The 16,646-nt window shown below is 43.2% G+C and overlaps 1 protein-coding gene across 1 annotated transcript; it reads right to left on the reverse strand.

The window, feature by feature from the left end:
* Positions 1-3,082: 3,082 nt before the first annotated feature.
* LOC139291311 (BTB/POZ domain-containing protein KCTD16-like) lies at positions 3,083-12,598 on the reverse strand. Its single transcript, XM_070913310.1, has 2 exons — positions 11,776-12,598; positions 3,083-3,534 (listed from the first exon to the last, which is right to left on the reverse strand). Exons 1-2 carry the CDS (start codon positions 12,596-12,598, stop codon positions 3,083-3,085), a joined length of 1,275 nt encoding a protein of 424 aa, XP_070769411.1.
* Positions 12,599-16,646: the final 4,048 nt, after the last annotated feature.

Consider the following 16,646-nt stretch of genomic DNA (forward strand, 5'->3'; position numbering starts at 1 on the left):
TTATCACCTCGGATTTATAACGTTATGAAAGTGAATTACAGTCTCTTATATAAAACAGAGCCTAATCCTTATATTCATTGTGTGAAAAATGAAATCCTGTTTGCTTGGTTTTACATTGTGCCTCTATTATTCCATGTGTGAATTGCAAGTCTTTTCTGGTCGCCTAATATCTGATAAGCATTGTAATTCTACCACTCTTGAATCCACAGGCTTTGCAGTAATTTTCTAATACAAGGGCAGTAATTACGCTGTCAGACCTGTCTCATGCTAAAGAAAGCTGTTGTGGGAAATGCAAGGCCTGCAGGCAACCCTGCCGGATAATTGAGGGCAGTTAGCGGTGGCAGTGATGTTTTTTGATTGAAGATTTAATGTTACTTTGCATCCTAGAGGAGGATGTTGGTTATCGACCGACTATAAAGACAGTAAGGCCAGGGCCAGGATCTGAGGCTATTGATCTGTAAGGAAGGCAGAGTGGCAACGGCTGTTCTGTGGGATAGGCCAGCAAGGTCACCAGGGCCAGGCCAGGCCAGGCAACGCCGTGAAGCTGTGTATATTTGATATGCAAAAACAAATTCATTGATTTCTCATTGGGTATAGGATTCAGATCGTGCTAAGTGCGAGGCGAAAAGCCTTCCAAAGCAGATCTGGTTGTCAAAGACGAGGAAAGGGGCATTGGATTTCAAATTGAGAGATTTCATGCTGTGCTCCTGTTGAATGGAGGCTGAGGGGAAGAGATATGGGTCCGGGTGCAGAGTGGAGGAGAGGAAGAACGGCCACTATATCCCTGACAAATTCATTATGTTACAGTCCCCCACCAGGTTTTTGCTATTTTATTCTCTGCTGGGATATTAAGAATCTAATGCCCTTTTTTATGAGTTTCTGGAAGTTCATTCACATCCTAACCCATATCTCTTCTTAGTTAAATAGCAGCTAAGTAGAGACTTTAAAAAGCCCTGAGATTATTTAAAACTTTCTTTTTGTAACATATGGGTGTCTTTTTTGACTACGATTATAGGTTTCAGTTTGCATTTATGCCTTCACTGACAAAAGTAGAAGGGCTACAGGGGTGAGCCTTATACTTATAATCTGGTTATTGTCATATGTATTTCTGTATATAGAGCAAAGTTTACTGCCAAGCCCTAACAAAGCCTTTTCCTTTGAACTTGTGTTGGAGGACACTCACTGTCTCAAGAGAGCAGCAGTTCTTCATCTGTCATCACACGGGCTGTTTTTGGGGTTGCAGTGATACGGTCCCCAAGCCTTGCTCCTTACGGATGCAATGTGGCGACACTGCAGAAATCTGTTCGCTAAAAATAGTGCCTTCTATAAATGGTGCTTGTGATGCACAGCTATGGTTCTCTTCCCATTTCCTTGAGATCCTCTCAAGAGGATGAGGCACACATTAAAATGTCAACAAGGAGGGATCTATTTCACTTCTTAAATGACACCAGTTTTGCATGGGGTTGGCTGGTGATGGTGGGAGCAATACAAGGCAAGATGCGTTTGTTTTCAGCAAAGCAGAGCGTCTATATCTGGAAAATCCCAGAAATCTCAAACCAAACTATTATGCTAACATATGCAAAATCCTGTCGCCTGTGACCGGACAAACACAGAATATGCAGCTGTCAGTTACAGGAAAATTCTGGTATTTTTCAACCTGGATCTTGTTCTCATAATTTTGGCCTTTTTGACAAATAGGTTATGCTAAATTTGCACTCGCTACCTCCGTTGTAGAAATTTGGGAAATGCGACTCAAGCAAAACAACATATATCAGAGCAAGCCTCCTAAAGCTTTCCAAATAAGCTTATATTATACACAAATCATTTCAAACGTTATTTCCAAATCCAAACAAAAAAGAACACAGGAGGTATACAGCACCCTAATGAGCTGTTTAGCTAACTGCATCTGGATCTACTTATGGGAAAAACTGCCAACTAGTTAATCTTGCCGTAATATTTATTACTCATGGTTTTATGTATAGCATGATTAGTAACCAGACCTTCTATTTTGCCAGCGACTATTACCAGCAGATTTCATCAGCTTTAACGTTTGCAGCTTATGTTTGAGCAGATAAACACGCTGTTTAAACCATTCCTTATTTTTTTGTTCTTCTGTTTTTGGCTTTGGAAACACAAAAAACAAGACGCCACTCTCCAAACTCTTTAGAATATCTTACCGAAGCCCTGTACAAACCGCTTCAACGTGGAAAAATCTAAAGACATTTCCTTGTAAATCTAAATGTACTGAAGGTCACAAGAAGGTCCACTATGAATAAATACAATTCTAACCCATTTATTAGCTTTTTTGCACACTTACAATCAAGGATTAGTCAAATATCCATTGGCATTATATACTCTACCTACACAACATCATCTATCCAACACATAATGACAACAGTGGACAAAAAGTTTTACAATGGCAAACAGATCTAGGCAGTGCTTTCCTCATTTAAGTTAGTCTCAGTCATAACACACCATTTTTACCCATCACACAGGAGTGAATTGAAAGTTTGCTTGATATTGCATAATTATGCTAAGGGTGAAATGACATGCAGTGCCGTTATCAAAGCCTACTATAACTATATGTGTTATCAGTGGAGTAGTAGTGATATTCCATTGCTAACTCACAGCACCATCTGGGTACATCCATTTTTAAAAAACAGCTATTGTGGGTAATTGCACATACAGTATGTGATAGGTTCATGAATTGAAATGATGTTGCCCCTGAGGTTGCGTTGTTGCTTCAACTAGTGATATAGCTTTTAGTACACCTGGCTGCCAGCTCTTTGAAGTGAGAGCAGGGTTAGTGACGTAAGCCCCAACAGGAGTAACCTGATTTACACATGTGCATATCATACACAACACTGTGCATACTTTACAAATCAAGGACTCACACTGCCTTGTACTTTTTGTGTGCGCCGCAAGTCATGCTGGCGGGAAAGTGGCCATAGTTTTGTTTTCTAATACAGTATGTGTCTTAGAGGGTGCAGACTATTGCCTATGCAGTTAATACTGTTCATTGATGGTGACACGATACGGATCTCCCCCTCTCCTTCGTCTTTCTTCTTCTTCACACTCATATTTAGAGACGGTACTTTCTCAGGAGCTCTGATTGCCACATGTACTTCCTCTCCGGAAAGCGATCAGGAATCCTAATGCGCCGGAAGTCCTGGATGCATTTCTCCATCTCCTGCTCTGGAGTCATCTTCTCCTTGTTCGCTTTCCTCTTTGCGGCCTCTCGATCTCGGACCCCAAAGGTCCTCACACGGAGCATGTCAGTCTTGCGCCGCATCTCTGTCTGCTGCAGCATGTGCCCTGGTCCTTTTGGCATGGGACGGTCCAGCGTCTGGATGTTGCCCTGGCGTCTCACGGGGCCACAGATCACAGTTCCTTGAGGGGAACTGGCCTCCGACTGGGTCTCAGAACAGGAAGTGGAGAGCTCATTGAAGGAGGTGCCGCTCTCTCCCTCGCGCTCGCTTTTGTGGCTCTTGCAGCAGCAGTCACAGTGAGAAGACATCCACCTTGAGGGCCCACCTGGAAAACACACACACATTTGTCAGTTGTTTTGACCACGTGCAGTCAATTTTCTGTTGCGGAAAGACCCTCATGCAGAAACGCACTGTAAACTAATGTCCCAGCTGTCTGTATGGTGAAAGATTCAAGCTGTAATCAAAAGAAACAGTTGCACTGATCAAGCAAATGCTGACAAATGCCTACACAGCAGTTTCAATGTCATACAAATATCTTTAAACGACTATCACATGGGTGTGTGTGGGTATTTAGGAGGCTACAGATGTAAAAACATTAAAGTTATTGGCTTTGACATTTAATTGCTGAATCTCAAAGAGCTGGTGGGCTGTGCATATTGCTTCCTCTGATAAGGAGAACCCCAGAGCTCTGTTCAGTACGTCTCCCTAAAAGACCTTTCCCATTTCCCAAGGCAAAGCTTGTCTCGGAGCCAAAGCAATCTGCTTTGCAGTTGCAGTTTCTTATTAGAACTGTAACCTGACTGACTTGTATCAAGAAGGTGGTGTATTATTTTTGTGTTTTCAGATCACTTCGTCAAATAAGTTGGCAAGGTGCTTTTAACCTTTAGGGAGGCAACATGGTAGAAAAAGCAGGTAAACACAAAGTGTAATTTATCTTGGGTGGTAACAGAACCGGGTCAGCGAACAGTGGAGTGAATATATGTACCTGCAGGCCCCGCAGGTGTCCTGACCTCCTGTCATGAAGTTCGGATGAGAAGTGAGCCAGGTAGAGGGTTTTAGTAGTCTTTGTTTTTCCTCCTGCACCTTCTTCTTGTATCATCTCACATCCTCCTACGCTGCTAATTATGAACCATGAAATACTGTACTGCGCTGCCCGCTGGCTTGTGAAGTGTTCAAGTAAAGACAGTAAACACCGCAGCTGTCTTTCTTTTCCAAAAATATCCCTGAACTATGGTCTCCTTTAGATGTACTAACAGGTAGAAATGTGCTGAAAACTGCTGTGCTAGCTGTAACAAAACAACAGTGTATGAGAAATAAACTAATGTACACAGACTCTAAAAACCTCTTAATGGCTTTTTCCATTGTGATGATACAGACTCAACAGCAATGATATCTCAGAGGGAGCAATAATTTGTCCATTACCTCCTTCCACCGCACGCACCAATTTATACTGAACAGAGTTCAAGGGGGATTTTAACCTCTCCGCACACACTGTAATAATGACCTTATCTCTGGTGCAATGATTGCGTTGAGCTGATAGTGAGAGAGTCACTAACAGCTTTTTAATGGCTAATCCATGAGTAAAGAGGCCAATCAGCGCACCAATTTCCCCCCGCAGAAAATGAATCTAGCTGGATCCGGCAGACGGGCAGCACCAGGCAAATGGATGCAGGCGCTTTAGTGAGGAGGATCAAGAGGAGGGAGGCTGAGCATTGTTTCTAAATGGATGGATGCTGTGGTCCAGAGGGGCAAATCCGTTTAGGAAACTAGCCAACACCCAATAATAGCATCATAAAATTTTCAGGCCATGCAGGAGAATGAATTGTATTAAAGCCTTTGACAGGCTGAGACGCACCTGCGCTTGCATTTTCTTTTATATAACGATTTGGACATGGAAATGACTGTTGCCGTATAGCCTATAATGCAAAAACACATCTGTGTGTGAGAATGCAACCACAAACTGTTTCGGTTAAAGTTGTGTAGCGTCAAGCTTTGATGTCCCCTTCAGAGCCAAGACAGGAAATGACTAAGAGCCTTGTCAGGAAACACAGTCATTGTGGGGTACATCTAAACAAGAGGGTGTGTATAATACCCTTTGGTATCTTTTCAGGGAAGCCATTGATTGCAATGTGCAGTCTAAGAGATCACATTCCAACCACATTAGAAGACTAGGGCTGGTCCTCAGTCCAGACTCAGGCTGTGTCAGACTTCTCATAAATAACACAGAGAGAGGGAGTCGAGTTCTGCACAGAGGCATGCAGGCGTGTCACACGGGGTGTCCTCAAACTCCTCTCCATCTCTAATGAAAGCAGGGATGTTTGTCCTCGTGCCTGAGAGAGGTCAGAGCTTTATGGAAATTCAGCTGCCAGGATATTAGATTAAAATGACACGTTTTTACCCATTAAAAGGTTTTAAATGGCAGAAAAGTAGGACACGATAGGGACTGAAGGCGGAGGGCTCTGGCAAACACAAATTCAAATGTCAGTGGGTTTCTTGCCAGACATTAGGGTGTTTGTTTTTATCTGTGCCTCTAAACTGACTCATCAAGGGTGTCTGATGATTAGTCCTTTAATGGCAGAGCAGCTCTGCGCTCCAGTCGTGTAATCTGAGAGACGCTCTGCACAATCATACGCTGAAAGTTGAGAGGCGAAAAAATAAATGAAGGAGAACAAGAAAGACTTGTCACTCAGCAATTTCATGTTGTTGTTGCACATAACCAGGAGGCCATAACGCAATTTATTTCATATTTGGACTCAAGTGACCCAAAGCTGTCTGCTTTTCAAATTTGACTCTCTGCAGTGATGTGAACTGCGCCCGCAATCTAAATAAATGAAAATAAGTTTTGAACACAAAGCAGCACTTTACATCCAAGCTGCTGGAGTCAGACAAAATACAGACAAAAAAAAGCGAAAGCAAACTTAACTTTGAATTTCTGAAATAAACATACTTCCTTTCTTTGCCCGCACACAACAAAATCCTGAGAGGCTGAGAGGAGTGAATCATCTTCAAATGCCTTCGGTTGCTGCTTGGTTCTAGTACAATAATATTCTCTGGCCAAGACTTTGGTTGTGAAACAAACAAAATAGGAAGAAAATAAATTGAGTATCAGCGCTGATTAATTTGGTGAAAAAAAGCTGTATGTATCAGGGCTAATATTGCCTGGCAGGTTAAATATGCATATTCATTCAGCCAGTCAGGGAGTTAAGCCCATATGAGTGGAGACGCTCTGATCTTAGACACACTCTTACGTTCTCCAGCTCACATATCCAGTAACAAAAAATTATTTTTTTTGCTCTGCCACTGCCTCAGGAAGAGTGTAGTTTACATGCTTGTTAGCTCACAAATTAGGCCAGCGTGTCCTTGCAGCAGAAAAAAGGCTTGTCTTGCAAAGGCAGTGACCGTCCTTACAGGGCAAGGGAAATCTATTTCAGATAGTCCTATTTGCTGCAAAAGTATGACTTCAGCAGTTTGTGTCCAGTCTAACTGATGGCTACAGCCTTCCTCTTGCCAGGTAAAATAACACCTGTAATATCTGCATACAATTGAATTTGTCAATATGAATTACCTCCACACAGCCAGCCTGCTGTGCTGGAACAACCCTCTTTAGAAGCAGTGATGAGAAGGAGCTGGAGAGGAATAGTCGGGGTAACCCATGGAGTCCCAGTAAGCTTTACATGACCGAACTCAAGGACAGGCTTACTCTCTCATAGAGCCAGCACTGCCCTGGCCGCAAATTATGTGCTTTCCATGAGGAGAGTGACAGCTTCACTGGCTGATTGTTAATGACAAGCGGGTGCTGTCTCCTCCCAGAGTCAGAGGGTGGCTGCCAGCTGAGTGTCTGCCTGACAGGGAGATGAACAAGCAAACGCAGACAGATTGAAATGTCTATATCAGCCTCTCCCCGTAGGCCTGTCCCCTGACCCGGAGCCACACCCCTCCACTCCACAAGCGCTGATGAGGCGGGGAGAAAGCGGGAAGGTGTCCCAAGTATTCACCGAGCTCCTGTCATCACCTCAATGATGCCTCAGGAGCCTGGAGGAAAGAGGAGGGGAAAATCTCGCACTGTCAAGTAGGTGATATTAAAAAGTGCACCTCTTTGAATTTCTGCATCACTAACAAATGTTACCACATATGTATAGTACACCCCCCAAACATGCTTTCATTTGCTTGTCACACAGGTACCCTCAGAAAAAGCCATGCCAAAACAAAACAATCGCTACCTCACAAAGCTGACCTCCTGCACAACCAACACACGGGATCCCCTGTCTTCAGAAAACTCCCAGCCCAGCCCACAATATGAGTTCCACCATCCCAGTAGCCATTAAGCATCTCTGGAGGGATCATTAAGGTGTTACATGTCAGACGGTAAGCGATGTTATACCTGTTTTCCAACAGCCGCAGAGTGCAGACACAGGAGAACCAGAGACAGAAAAAGTATTCAAATTATGGCTGACAAATGCTGTTAAATAAGTGTATGTGTTCTTTTAAAGGAACATACTGGAGGTTTGGGTGGGTGATCCATCAAAGTCTATATTTAGTCTTTTGATTTCTCTTATTATTGCATTATCATTCACCTTGGTAATGAAGTTACTAGCAGGGACTATTTCAAAAACTCTCCTTGTTGGTGCGTTCAAGGACACTCCCGACATCTGTGACAATCAATAAGCAAGAACGGACAGTGTGAGAGGGTTAATGTGAATTAGCTTATTCCATGCATGAAAGTTTTATTTCCAATTTATTTTGCTACAATCCTCCCAATCCCTGCTTGTAACAGCTACTGTACAAAACTTGAAAAAAAAGATGAAATGTTCATAATTATTGTAGTGAAATGAAGTGGAAACTAACGGCAGCATAGAAATCAATATAAAAGCTTGTATAAGATTTAGAAAACAATCAGCAGTCATGTGAAGAATACTATTTGTAGTCTAAAACATGAAAAACCACCAACATGACCCTTCAAGTTTCTGTGCATGCTGCTTCACAGAATGATTTATTTCAAGAAATACATTTCCCTTTTGCGTCTGCAGCTTTTCAATAAGCTCAGGTTTACTCCCAGGTGAGCTGGATTGTCTACTTGAGCTGATGTAGTGCACAAGGTCCTGCACACACCCGTGCTTTACTTCTGACCATCTTTCTGCCCAGCTGCACTTCGAGACGTGTGTGAGTTGTTCATAGGAGCACCATCCGTCTCTTGAAGGCACTGCCAATCCATCCAGACTCCAACCAGGCTCTCTGGGAGTTCGGAGACGGCCCAATCTTTGCTTCCATTACACCCAAGCAATTGATTACCCCCCCGTCTCTCTCCCTGCCGGTGTGTGTCCATTGTTCTGGAGCCATCATGGCCACACATCATCTCATTCACAGCCTAAATGAAGACTGCACAGTTATATTAACAAAGCACACCTAGCAAGTATAATAATTCTCCATCTTTTCTGTGCGTGTCTTCCATTTTGACAAGGCACTTCTGCACAGCCCTTTCAGATGGAAAAAGATGAATGTCTCTGATGTTACCAGTCTTACTGTTCAGTGGTGATTTGCTCTGCCACTGTGATGTGGAAGCAGTCATGTCAAAGCAGGTTATGATGTTATTTTCTCCATGACAATGGGTCATTTTCATCTATGAATTGACTGAAAGAACCTTTTTTTCTATTTTAGAATATGACTTCTATTTTAAATTGCCTTTAAAATAGGTCAGGCTTTATCTTTCTAAATTGCATCTCCATCCTGGGTGACTGGAGACGAGGAAATATTTTGGGATCACAGATTGCTTTTTAATTAGCCAACACTCTCCTCTTTCCCCAGAGATAATTAGCAATAAGGAGACTGGGCCCAAACGCCAACTGGGAGGTTAGAGTTGTTAATCACTACAGCAATAATGTTGTCACTGCCAATCGAAAGAACTAAATGTCCCCATCATGCTCAACGACCTACATTTCTGCTTGACAAATATCTGACAGGATCAATTATCTATGGAAGCCTATTTCTGCCAGTAAAATAAAAAAAGTCCTTTTTTTTGTTTCTGTATTCTAATTTTTGCGTAAGACTTTTAATACATTTTACGTTTTTTTAATTACATCATATATTTGACTTAATAAGTCAAATGTGGACTTACCATCTTTTTAATCATGACTACCTTTTCATCTATTTTTGGGCTTCCATACCTATCCCCTCCATGAATAGCATGCAACCAGCTGATCCTCTGGGGCTTCTGTTCGTCCTTCCCCTTTCACTCTAATGTGTGCTGGTTATCGGTTTTGATATATTTCTCTCTGGCTCAGTTGTTTATTCAAAGGGTGAGCAAGTCACACCCGGTCAAATGCAAATTATTCATCACGGCCATCAGGTGCACAAACTCTTGGTCATGATGAATGCTCAGACAGCGCGGCCTCCTGAGGAGAGTGCCCTTTTCCTGAAAGATTCATTTGTTTTAGTCGGTGGAGAAACCAACAGCATAAATCCTACTGAACAGGAGTGTATGACAATAATTAAGAGCGGAGTGTCTTAACTTTATGAGGGAACGAATCCCCTGCCTGTTAATACAATTGATACCATGCTGTAAAATTATGAAAATCTACTGTGGGCATTTTGCAAACTGGAGTCCACACGCTCTAATACTGAGAGTCAGTGGAGCCTGTAGAAAACAACTGACGCATTTAACAAGAAGAGCAGCATGGATGATGCTAAGGAACTGACAGGCTGGAAGAAAGTCTCTCAATTTGTTTACTGCGCTGGATTGCTCTTTTTACACTCTGCACAAACCCAGCCTCCCTGTTTCACTCCATATGAGCCTGTGAGTGGATGGGAGGGAGTGGATGGGAGGGAGGGGAGGGGGTGAAAAGAAAGCAGTGAAATGTTCTGCTGAAAACAACAAACAACAATAGAGAACATCTGTTTTATGCCCACCCCAAAGGTGCACTTGTCTACATGCATTCTTAGTTTAGGACTACCTGCCCTAGGCCAGCCAGTGTCCCACATTCAGAATCAGGTTACTGTATTAGTTTTGAAAGTGGATGCGGGCCGCTGTGCTGCTGTGTAGAAAGGGCTCTCACGCCTGTCTGCCTTTGATGTGTCCATCCATCATCCTGACTAGGCCTCCGTCTCATTCACTATACGCATGTGTGTGTGTGTTCCTCTCATCCTCACCTTGTCTGCTCTCTTTTAATGAAAACCCATTCTCTCCCTCGTCTTCCGTGTCTTACCACCAAAAGATATTTTTCCTCTCCCGCTCCCTCGGACCCAATGAACTTTCCTGTCTGATACTTACTTTAATCTATTTTTGCTCCTCGCTCCCTCTCTCTTCTTTCTGCCTCAGTTCTTTCTCCCCATGGCCAGGTCTCATGCAACTTTTACTTCCTCATCCATCCTGCTCAGCCGCTCTCTCCTCCATCTGCTCGCCTCCCTCTTCACTTCCTTACAGCTCGCTTCCTTAAATTCCCTCTCTCTCCATTCCTTTCCTCTCTGTGCTCTTCTTGGTCTGCATCTCCTTTCCTTCCATGCTGTACTTACTGCAGTTTCTTCCCTGTCTCTCCTCCCCCCTCTCATCCTACTCATAATTTGTCCTAGGGCAGAGTCTGTTAATGGGGAAGGGGGTGAACACCCACACCATATGCTGTGCTCCAGAAAGTTGAATGACTCAGGAAAATCCTACCTGGCTGGATGTTCGTGCGGGTCAAGGCAGACCCCTCTGTTATAATTAGCCTGTATTAACAAAACTATTGGTAAATCATTAGCAAACCATATGTCATGTCTTCCTCAGCCCACCCTCCTGCACCCCCAACCTTGACCCACCAACTGGGTTTTCTTCTGCTCTTCCAAAGGGAGCCATTCAGAATAATGAACAAAGTGCTTTTTAATCGGCCATATGGTCCAACTCCTCCCTCTGCAAAGAGTGGAATGAACCATATTTGCAGCTAATTAAGGCATTTGCTGACGACCAAACTTTGTCTTTGAGTAGAAAATTGAGCTGATTCAAGAGAACGCTGCAGCGTTTATATGAAACGTTGCTGCCCACTGGTGCTATATTATTCATAACCCCTCAGTTTATGCATGACGCATGTGTGCTTGAAGTGTAGCAGCGTTGTGACTCAATTCCCCCTGCGGCCTGTGGGCAAGTTTGCCTCTTATCTCGGACCCAAAAGAGAGGTTTAAAGTCAGCCACTGCAAGGCATGCAAAGATTCAAGAAGGATGTGCTGTAACCCGACCATGCCTCCTGGTGGTGTGAGCTCACACACACCAGTCTCTGCAGATCACCTCTAAATGTGGAACACTAGAATCAAATAAAATGGGTTTTCTTATGGGAAGCTATGTGTGTAAACTTTTTAACACCATTTCATGAGAAAACACCCTTTCTCATGGACATCATGCAATGATGTGCCCACATACCTACATCCAGCCTGGATGTGGGGATGTGGGGGGAGGGAGGGGCACATTTTTTGTAGTATAAATTGGGTGCTGTTTGTGTTTAACTTGGCTGTTGTTTACATTCTAGTTACTTCTGGAGGTAAAAGCCACCAGTTTATCTCACATCCCTTCTGAAGTGTAGAGTAGGAATAAATCTTCACTCACGGTAGAAGATGTACTGTGCGTTATTGGACCAGACCCTGTCATCCGCGTAATGACCTATGGAGGACGCGGTCAGGGACGAATTGCAGGCCACAATGTGAAAGCCGCTCTCTGACAGCATATCAAACGCTCTCTCCAGGTGCTTGAACTTGAGGAAAAACCTGCAGGTATAGCGGTCCGGCGGCCTGTCCGAGTCCCTGTTCTCGTTCAGGGTGTCTCCAAATACCTCTTTCGCCAAGCCAATCCTACTGCTGATGAAGATCCGCGGTAACTTTTTGGCCTTGGCATCACTTTGACTGTCTCTGCCTCCCCCGGCGCAGACGCCTTTGAAAGCGACCGTGATGTAGCCGTACCTCCCGTCCAGGGAGTAAGAGGGGTGAAACCTGGGGTCGCTGCCCTGCGATGCGTCATCGAAATCACTGTAGTACAAGTCGTCTGGAAGTAGTTTTGAATCCTCGGATGACAAAAGTTTGGCCAATTCTGGCAGCTGGAAGTATTCCGCCTCTCTTTTCAACCTCCCTCTCTCGGGGAAGTGGTCAGGGAGGACAACTTGCTTGTCTCTAAGGTAATCCAACACATACCGAAACAGAAAGCCATCTCTGTCAATAAAATAACGCCCTCTGAGGTCCCGGGACAAGTCATTTGAAGACCCCTTCTTGTTAGAGAACAGCTTCCCAAGTAAGGAATTTGGAAAGCTTGTCAATGTGGCATGGCGAGTGTAGTACACCTGACCACCCACGTTCAGCTCAATAACGTCCGATGGAGGGTTTTGGACTGAACCTGGCTCCTTAGCAGGTTGCGTTTTGCAGTTTTCGCTCAGTGCCATTTTTCCCCTTCAAGATCTTGCACGAAATCTGAGTCTCGACTCGGAGCGCAAACGTCCCAGAAGTTCAGGGTGTGGGTTGTCGCTGCATGGTGTTGATGCGCTCAGACCCAAAGCATAGTCTTGATTCAAGCTGCAGTCCTTGCATCCAGCGTCTCATCACAAACAATCCCAAGGTGTGCCTACCGTAGATCCTTTAACCCCCATGCGTAAATGTGCCTGCCCGCTTGGCTTCAGAATCGATTATCATAAGCAGTGAGCGCATCATGTTACACACATCCACTGCGATGGGTCATTAATGTGACTTCAAAGAAATGTAATCCTCACTTCACTCTGAAATCTCACCCACCATCAGAAAAGTAAAAACATTTTCTTTTTCTGCTCAAGTTTTCTGTGGAAAGGTTCACCGTCTTGCGTCCCGGCTTCTAGTTCAATCACATCAGCCCGAGATCAATTGAAGAAGGCGCGTGCATCCCATCATGCTGCTGCTAAGCGTCACTCCTGACAACTGGGATGCTGAAACATGCTCACAGAGAGGAGGAGGAGGAGGAGGAGGATGGAGGCGCGACTCCGGTGCGCACCCATCTCTCCAAACTGCTGAGTGAGGAAGCGGTTGGTCCGGCAGAAGGTTTAAGATAATGTTGCTCCAGGCTGTGCAAGAGAGGGGGGGGGGGCGTCCCATGAAGTAATGTCTTACATCATCTTAAAGGAAAATGACATTTTCAGACGATCGACATAACGCGGACTGATGTGGGTGCATCTGTGCAGTTTTTTTTTTCTCATGAAATTCTGATCTATAGCTGCGGGCGACGTGCAGCTGGCGGAGAGGATTCAGGTCTGATGCAGTTTTAACATCCAGCGTTGCGGATTTTAATCCCTTTTTCTGAGTCTTCACAGAGGCTTTCGCATTTACACTTAACGCTTTTAGCTGACGCGCTTATCCCGAGCGACGGGTGAGGGGGTTAGGTCCCCTGCATGTGTCTTGCTCAGAGACTCATCGTGATTTAACTACACTACTACTCCTTAACTCATTGTCTGCCCAACTGCCCATAAAGGCTCAAACGTTACATGAAATGAACTAAAATCAAAATGAGCTGCACTGATCTCCAAGCAGCAAGAATCACTTCTCTCACCCAGAACACTGGGACTGAATATGAAAATCGATCCCTTCCTCATCGATTTGACCGAGTGAATTCTTAATTCAGCATCAGGGACTTGATGCTCCATCCGCTCTCAAATGAACGGATATAGTATACTTCAAAAATAAAACAATACATTGATTCATCTCTTAATTTTACACAAGTATGTGAGTTTGATGCTAAATGAACATAATGCATCAATATGAGCTCCATTTTTGGTATCAAATCCCCCAAAAAAGTGTATGTTCCTTGCAGCTTTCCCAGCAATTTTGAAGGGGGGAAGAAAGAACTGAACATTACTCACATTACTGAGTCATTTTATTCTGGATTATAGTAGCAGGGGGACAGGGGGTTTGGGACTTGTGTGTTATTGCTCAGGGCCTGCTCAGTGAATTTGTCATAGAGCCATCAGTATACTCCACAGTGAAGCCAAGTAGTGTAGGGTGGAAAATCCAGTTTGGAGGAAGTGAGATGCGGGCCTGAATTTAAGGCTTGACAATGCATGTCATCATGCGTACACAGTCATATATAGGTCACAAGCTAGTGTTGTATATAAGGTGTACAACAAAGGATATAAATGTGGACGTTTACCAGGAAATATGCATTCAAAGGCGTGTGATCGTGTGAATTCGTGAGACCGAAGGTGATATAATTTTATACTTATGGGCCTGTTTGTTTTATATATGAAGTATAAGGTCCCTTATCTCCACATAGCCACATATCACATGGAGCCACCAGCAGCACTGACACAGATCTGGGTTTCAGACTGTTTGGTACCTCGTGTTTGCTTTTCAGCTTGTTTGTTTTTGTGTGTGTGTGTGTTTTGAAGCCACGTTGTAATAAAATCAGAGGGCTTTTATTGCTGCAGTGCTGAGAGAAGGCGTGGATGATGGGAGAGCACCCTTGACTCGTGGTTTTTGAGGAGGCAGCGGTCACGCTTTACCCTGTTAATTCAGAGTATATTGTGCTGGAGAGGGGTTGCTAAGCAGCCACAGGGGACTGAGTGGGATTCAAACAGTGGGGATTTAGAGCTACAGTGAGCATACCACTGATCTCTTTTTCTGTGATGTGAGGTTTCGCCGCTTACATTATACATAATATTGTAATATTTTGCGGATTGTGTGACCTTAACAGCAGAGCAAACGCCACTTTAGATAGGAAAAACTGACATCATTAGATGGTGATACTCTAGATTATTCTATGGGGGGTCTCTTGCTTTATTTGTTTAATAAATTCATATATATGTGACTACATCTCTGGTGTTGGACTTGTATAACAGTAAGACAATAAGAGTGCGTTCCCTGCCCCTTGCTTGGGGATGATTCTCTTTCCACATGTGCTATAAACCCTGTTTCTTATTCATCTCACTCATCCTCCTATTAGAGCCAATTTCCCTACCTCCTGTCTTCACTTTATTTCCTGTTCGTGCACTACTCCCAGGTTAGATTCCATCTTTTGGAAGGGGTTGAATATCATGCAACTTCAGCATGAATAATGTAAGACAATATGGGTTCCCAGCTGAGTGTGAAGTAAGGAAATCTGTATGTGCTGTAACATTAAATTGACAATTGTGGGTTTTGCAAGCCTTTGCATTATAATCAGCAGTGTGGCTTGGGCCAAAAGAAACATCTTAATTAAAAAATTAAGACATTTTGAGGCAGGTCAGGTTGTGTTGCATGTATAAAGCTGTCAAACAAGAAATGGTTTTGAAATTATTTTCTAAATCTCAGCAAACATGATTTACATGTGATTTGTGTTCATTAATGGATTTTACAAAAAAGCCAGTGAAATTGTTGTCTTATAACGTTTTATAATGCGCTGTTGTGCAACCTTGAAAGCAACAAATAACACAGTCCTCTCTGCAGAGTTATTATCCCTATGCACACACTAATAGCCTGCCTTACCCTATTTCCTCATCTCCCCGGCACTTTTCAACCACTCATATTTCCAGATGAAAGAAGCAGAAGTGTGAACTGGCATGTCTTGAGAAACAAAATGAATTTTGCAGTTTTCTGACTAAATCATACATGGAATAACGGTGCTGCAGTTTTTGATAAGTTAACAACCACTATAACCTCCCTTCTAATTGAACAAAGACATCCTTTGCTTCATACTATCTTTGAAAATGCATGTGTAGATTGTTTCCTTCCAAACAGTAAGGTAAAAAGGCCACCCATTACAGCTTTCTGATTAATAATCATCCAATATCCAAATCCAGGGATTTATTGTTTACTGGTACAGCCATTTCAGTGACATTGAGTATCCTCTTGAGCCCCTAGAGGCAGTACAATAAGTAGACCAACAGGGAAATTATAGTCTCAGAATTTTTAATTTCATTAAGTTTATCTAATAAGCATTCAATTAGAAAATCTTAACATATTAGATGTAACTTATTTTAGTCAGCACATGGTTATTAGTTTGCACAAACTAAGAGTGCCCTAAATTAAATAGCTGTTTCAAACATATTGCTTCGAATAACAATCATTCAAGAGTAGTGTCATATCATTGCATGCTATTTACACTTATGTCATTGTGTTGCATCCTGTCAGAGACATCGTCGGCTACAGGCCAGTTTAGCAAGGAGTGAGACGCTTCAGATTACAAAAAGACAAATGTTATAACCTACAAATAAACACCAGATAGACTTGAAAGCATTTAAACACAACAATCTGTTGCATCAGATTTGAACAACAATCCTGTTATTTAATGATAATTTATTTTGAAATTCTAATAATCTTACAGTGATGTGGTGCACTGCCTTTTTGACATGGCAGATCTTTTGTATTTTTCACAGGAAGAATTAAGGGCCACCCGCAGTTCCACTGCCCAGCCCACAGATCATCATCAGTGCATTTTGGATGACTACAATGTCAATTCATAATTTCTCTCATTGTCCTCTGCCTCAGATGTCT

The sequence above is a fragment of the Enoplosus armatus genome, chromosome 10 (assembly GCF_043641665.1).
Source record: "Enoplosus armatus isolate fEnoArm2 chromosome 10, fEnoArm2.hap1, whole genome shotgun sequence".
Classification (NCBI taxonomy): domain Eukaryota; kingdom Metazoa; phylum Chordata; class Actinopteri; order Centrarchiformes; family Enoplosidae; genus Enoplosus; species Enoplosus armatus.

What these genes read in the sequence shown, in the direction of transcription:
- LOC139291311 (XM_070913310.1), bottom strand. Translation starts at nt 12,598, where the DNA reads ATGGCACTGAGCGAAAACTGCAAAACGCAACCTGCTAAGGAGCCAGGT. An exon ending in CGCACAGTACATCTTCTACC is followed by an intron (nt 3,535 to 11,775) that starts GTGAGTGAAGAT and finishes TGTGTTTTCCAG; the next exon opens with GTGGGCCCTCAAGGTGGATG.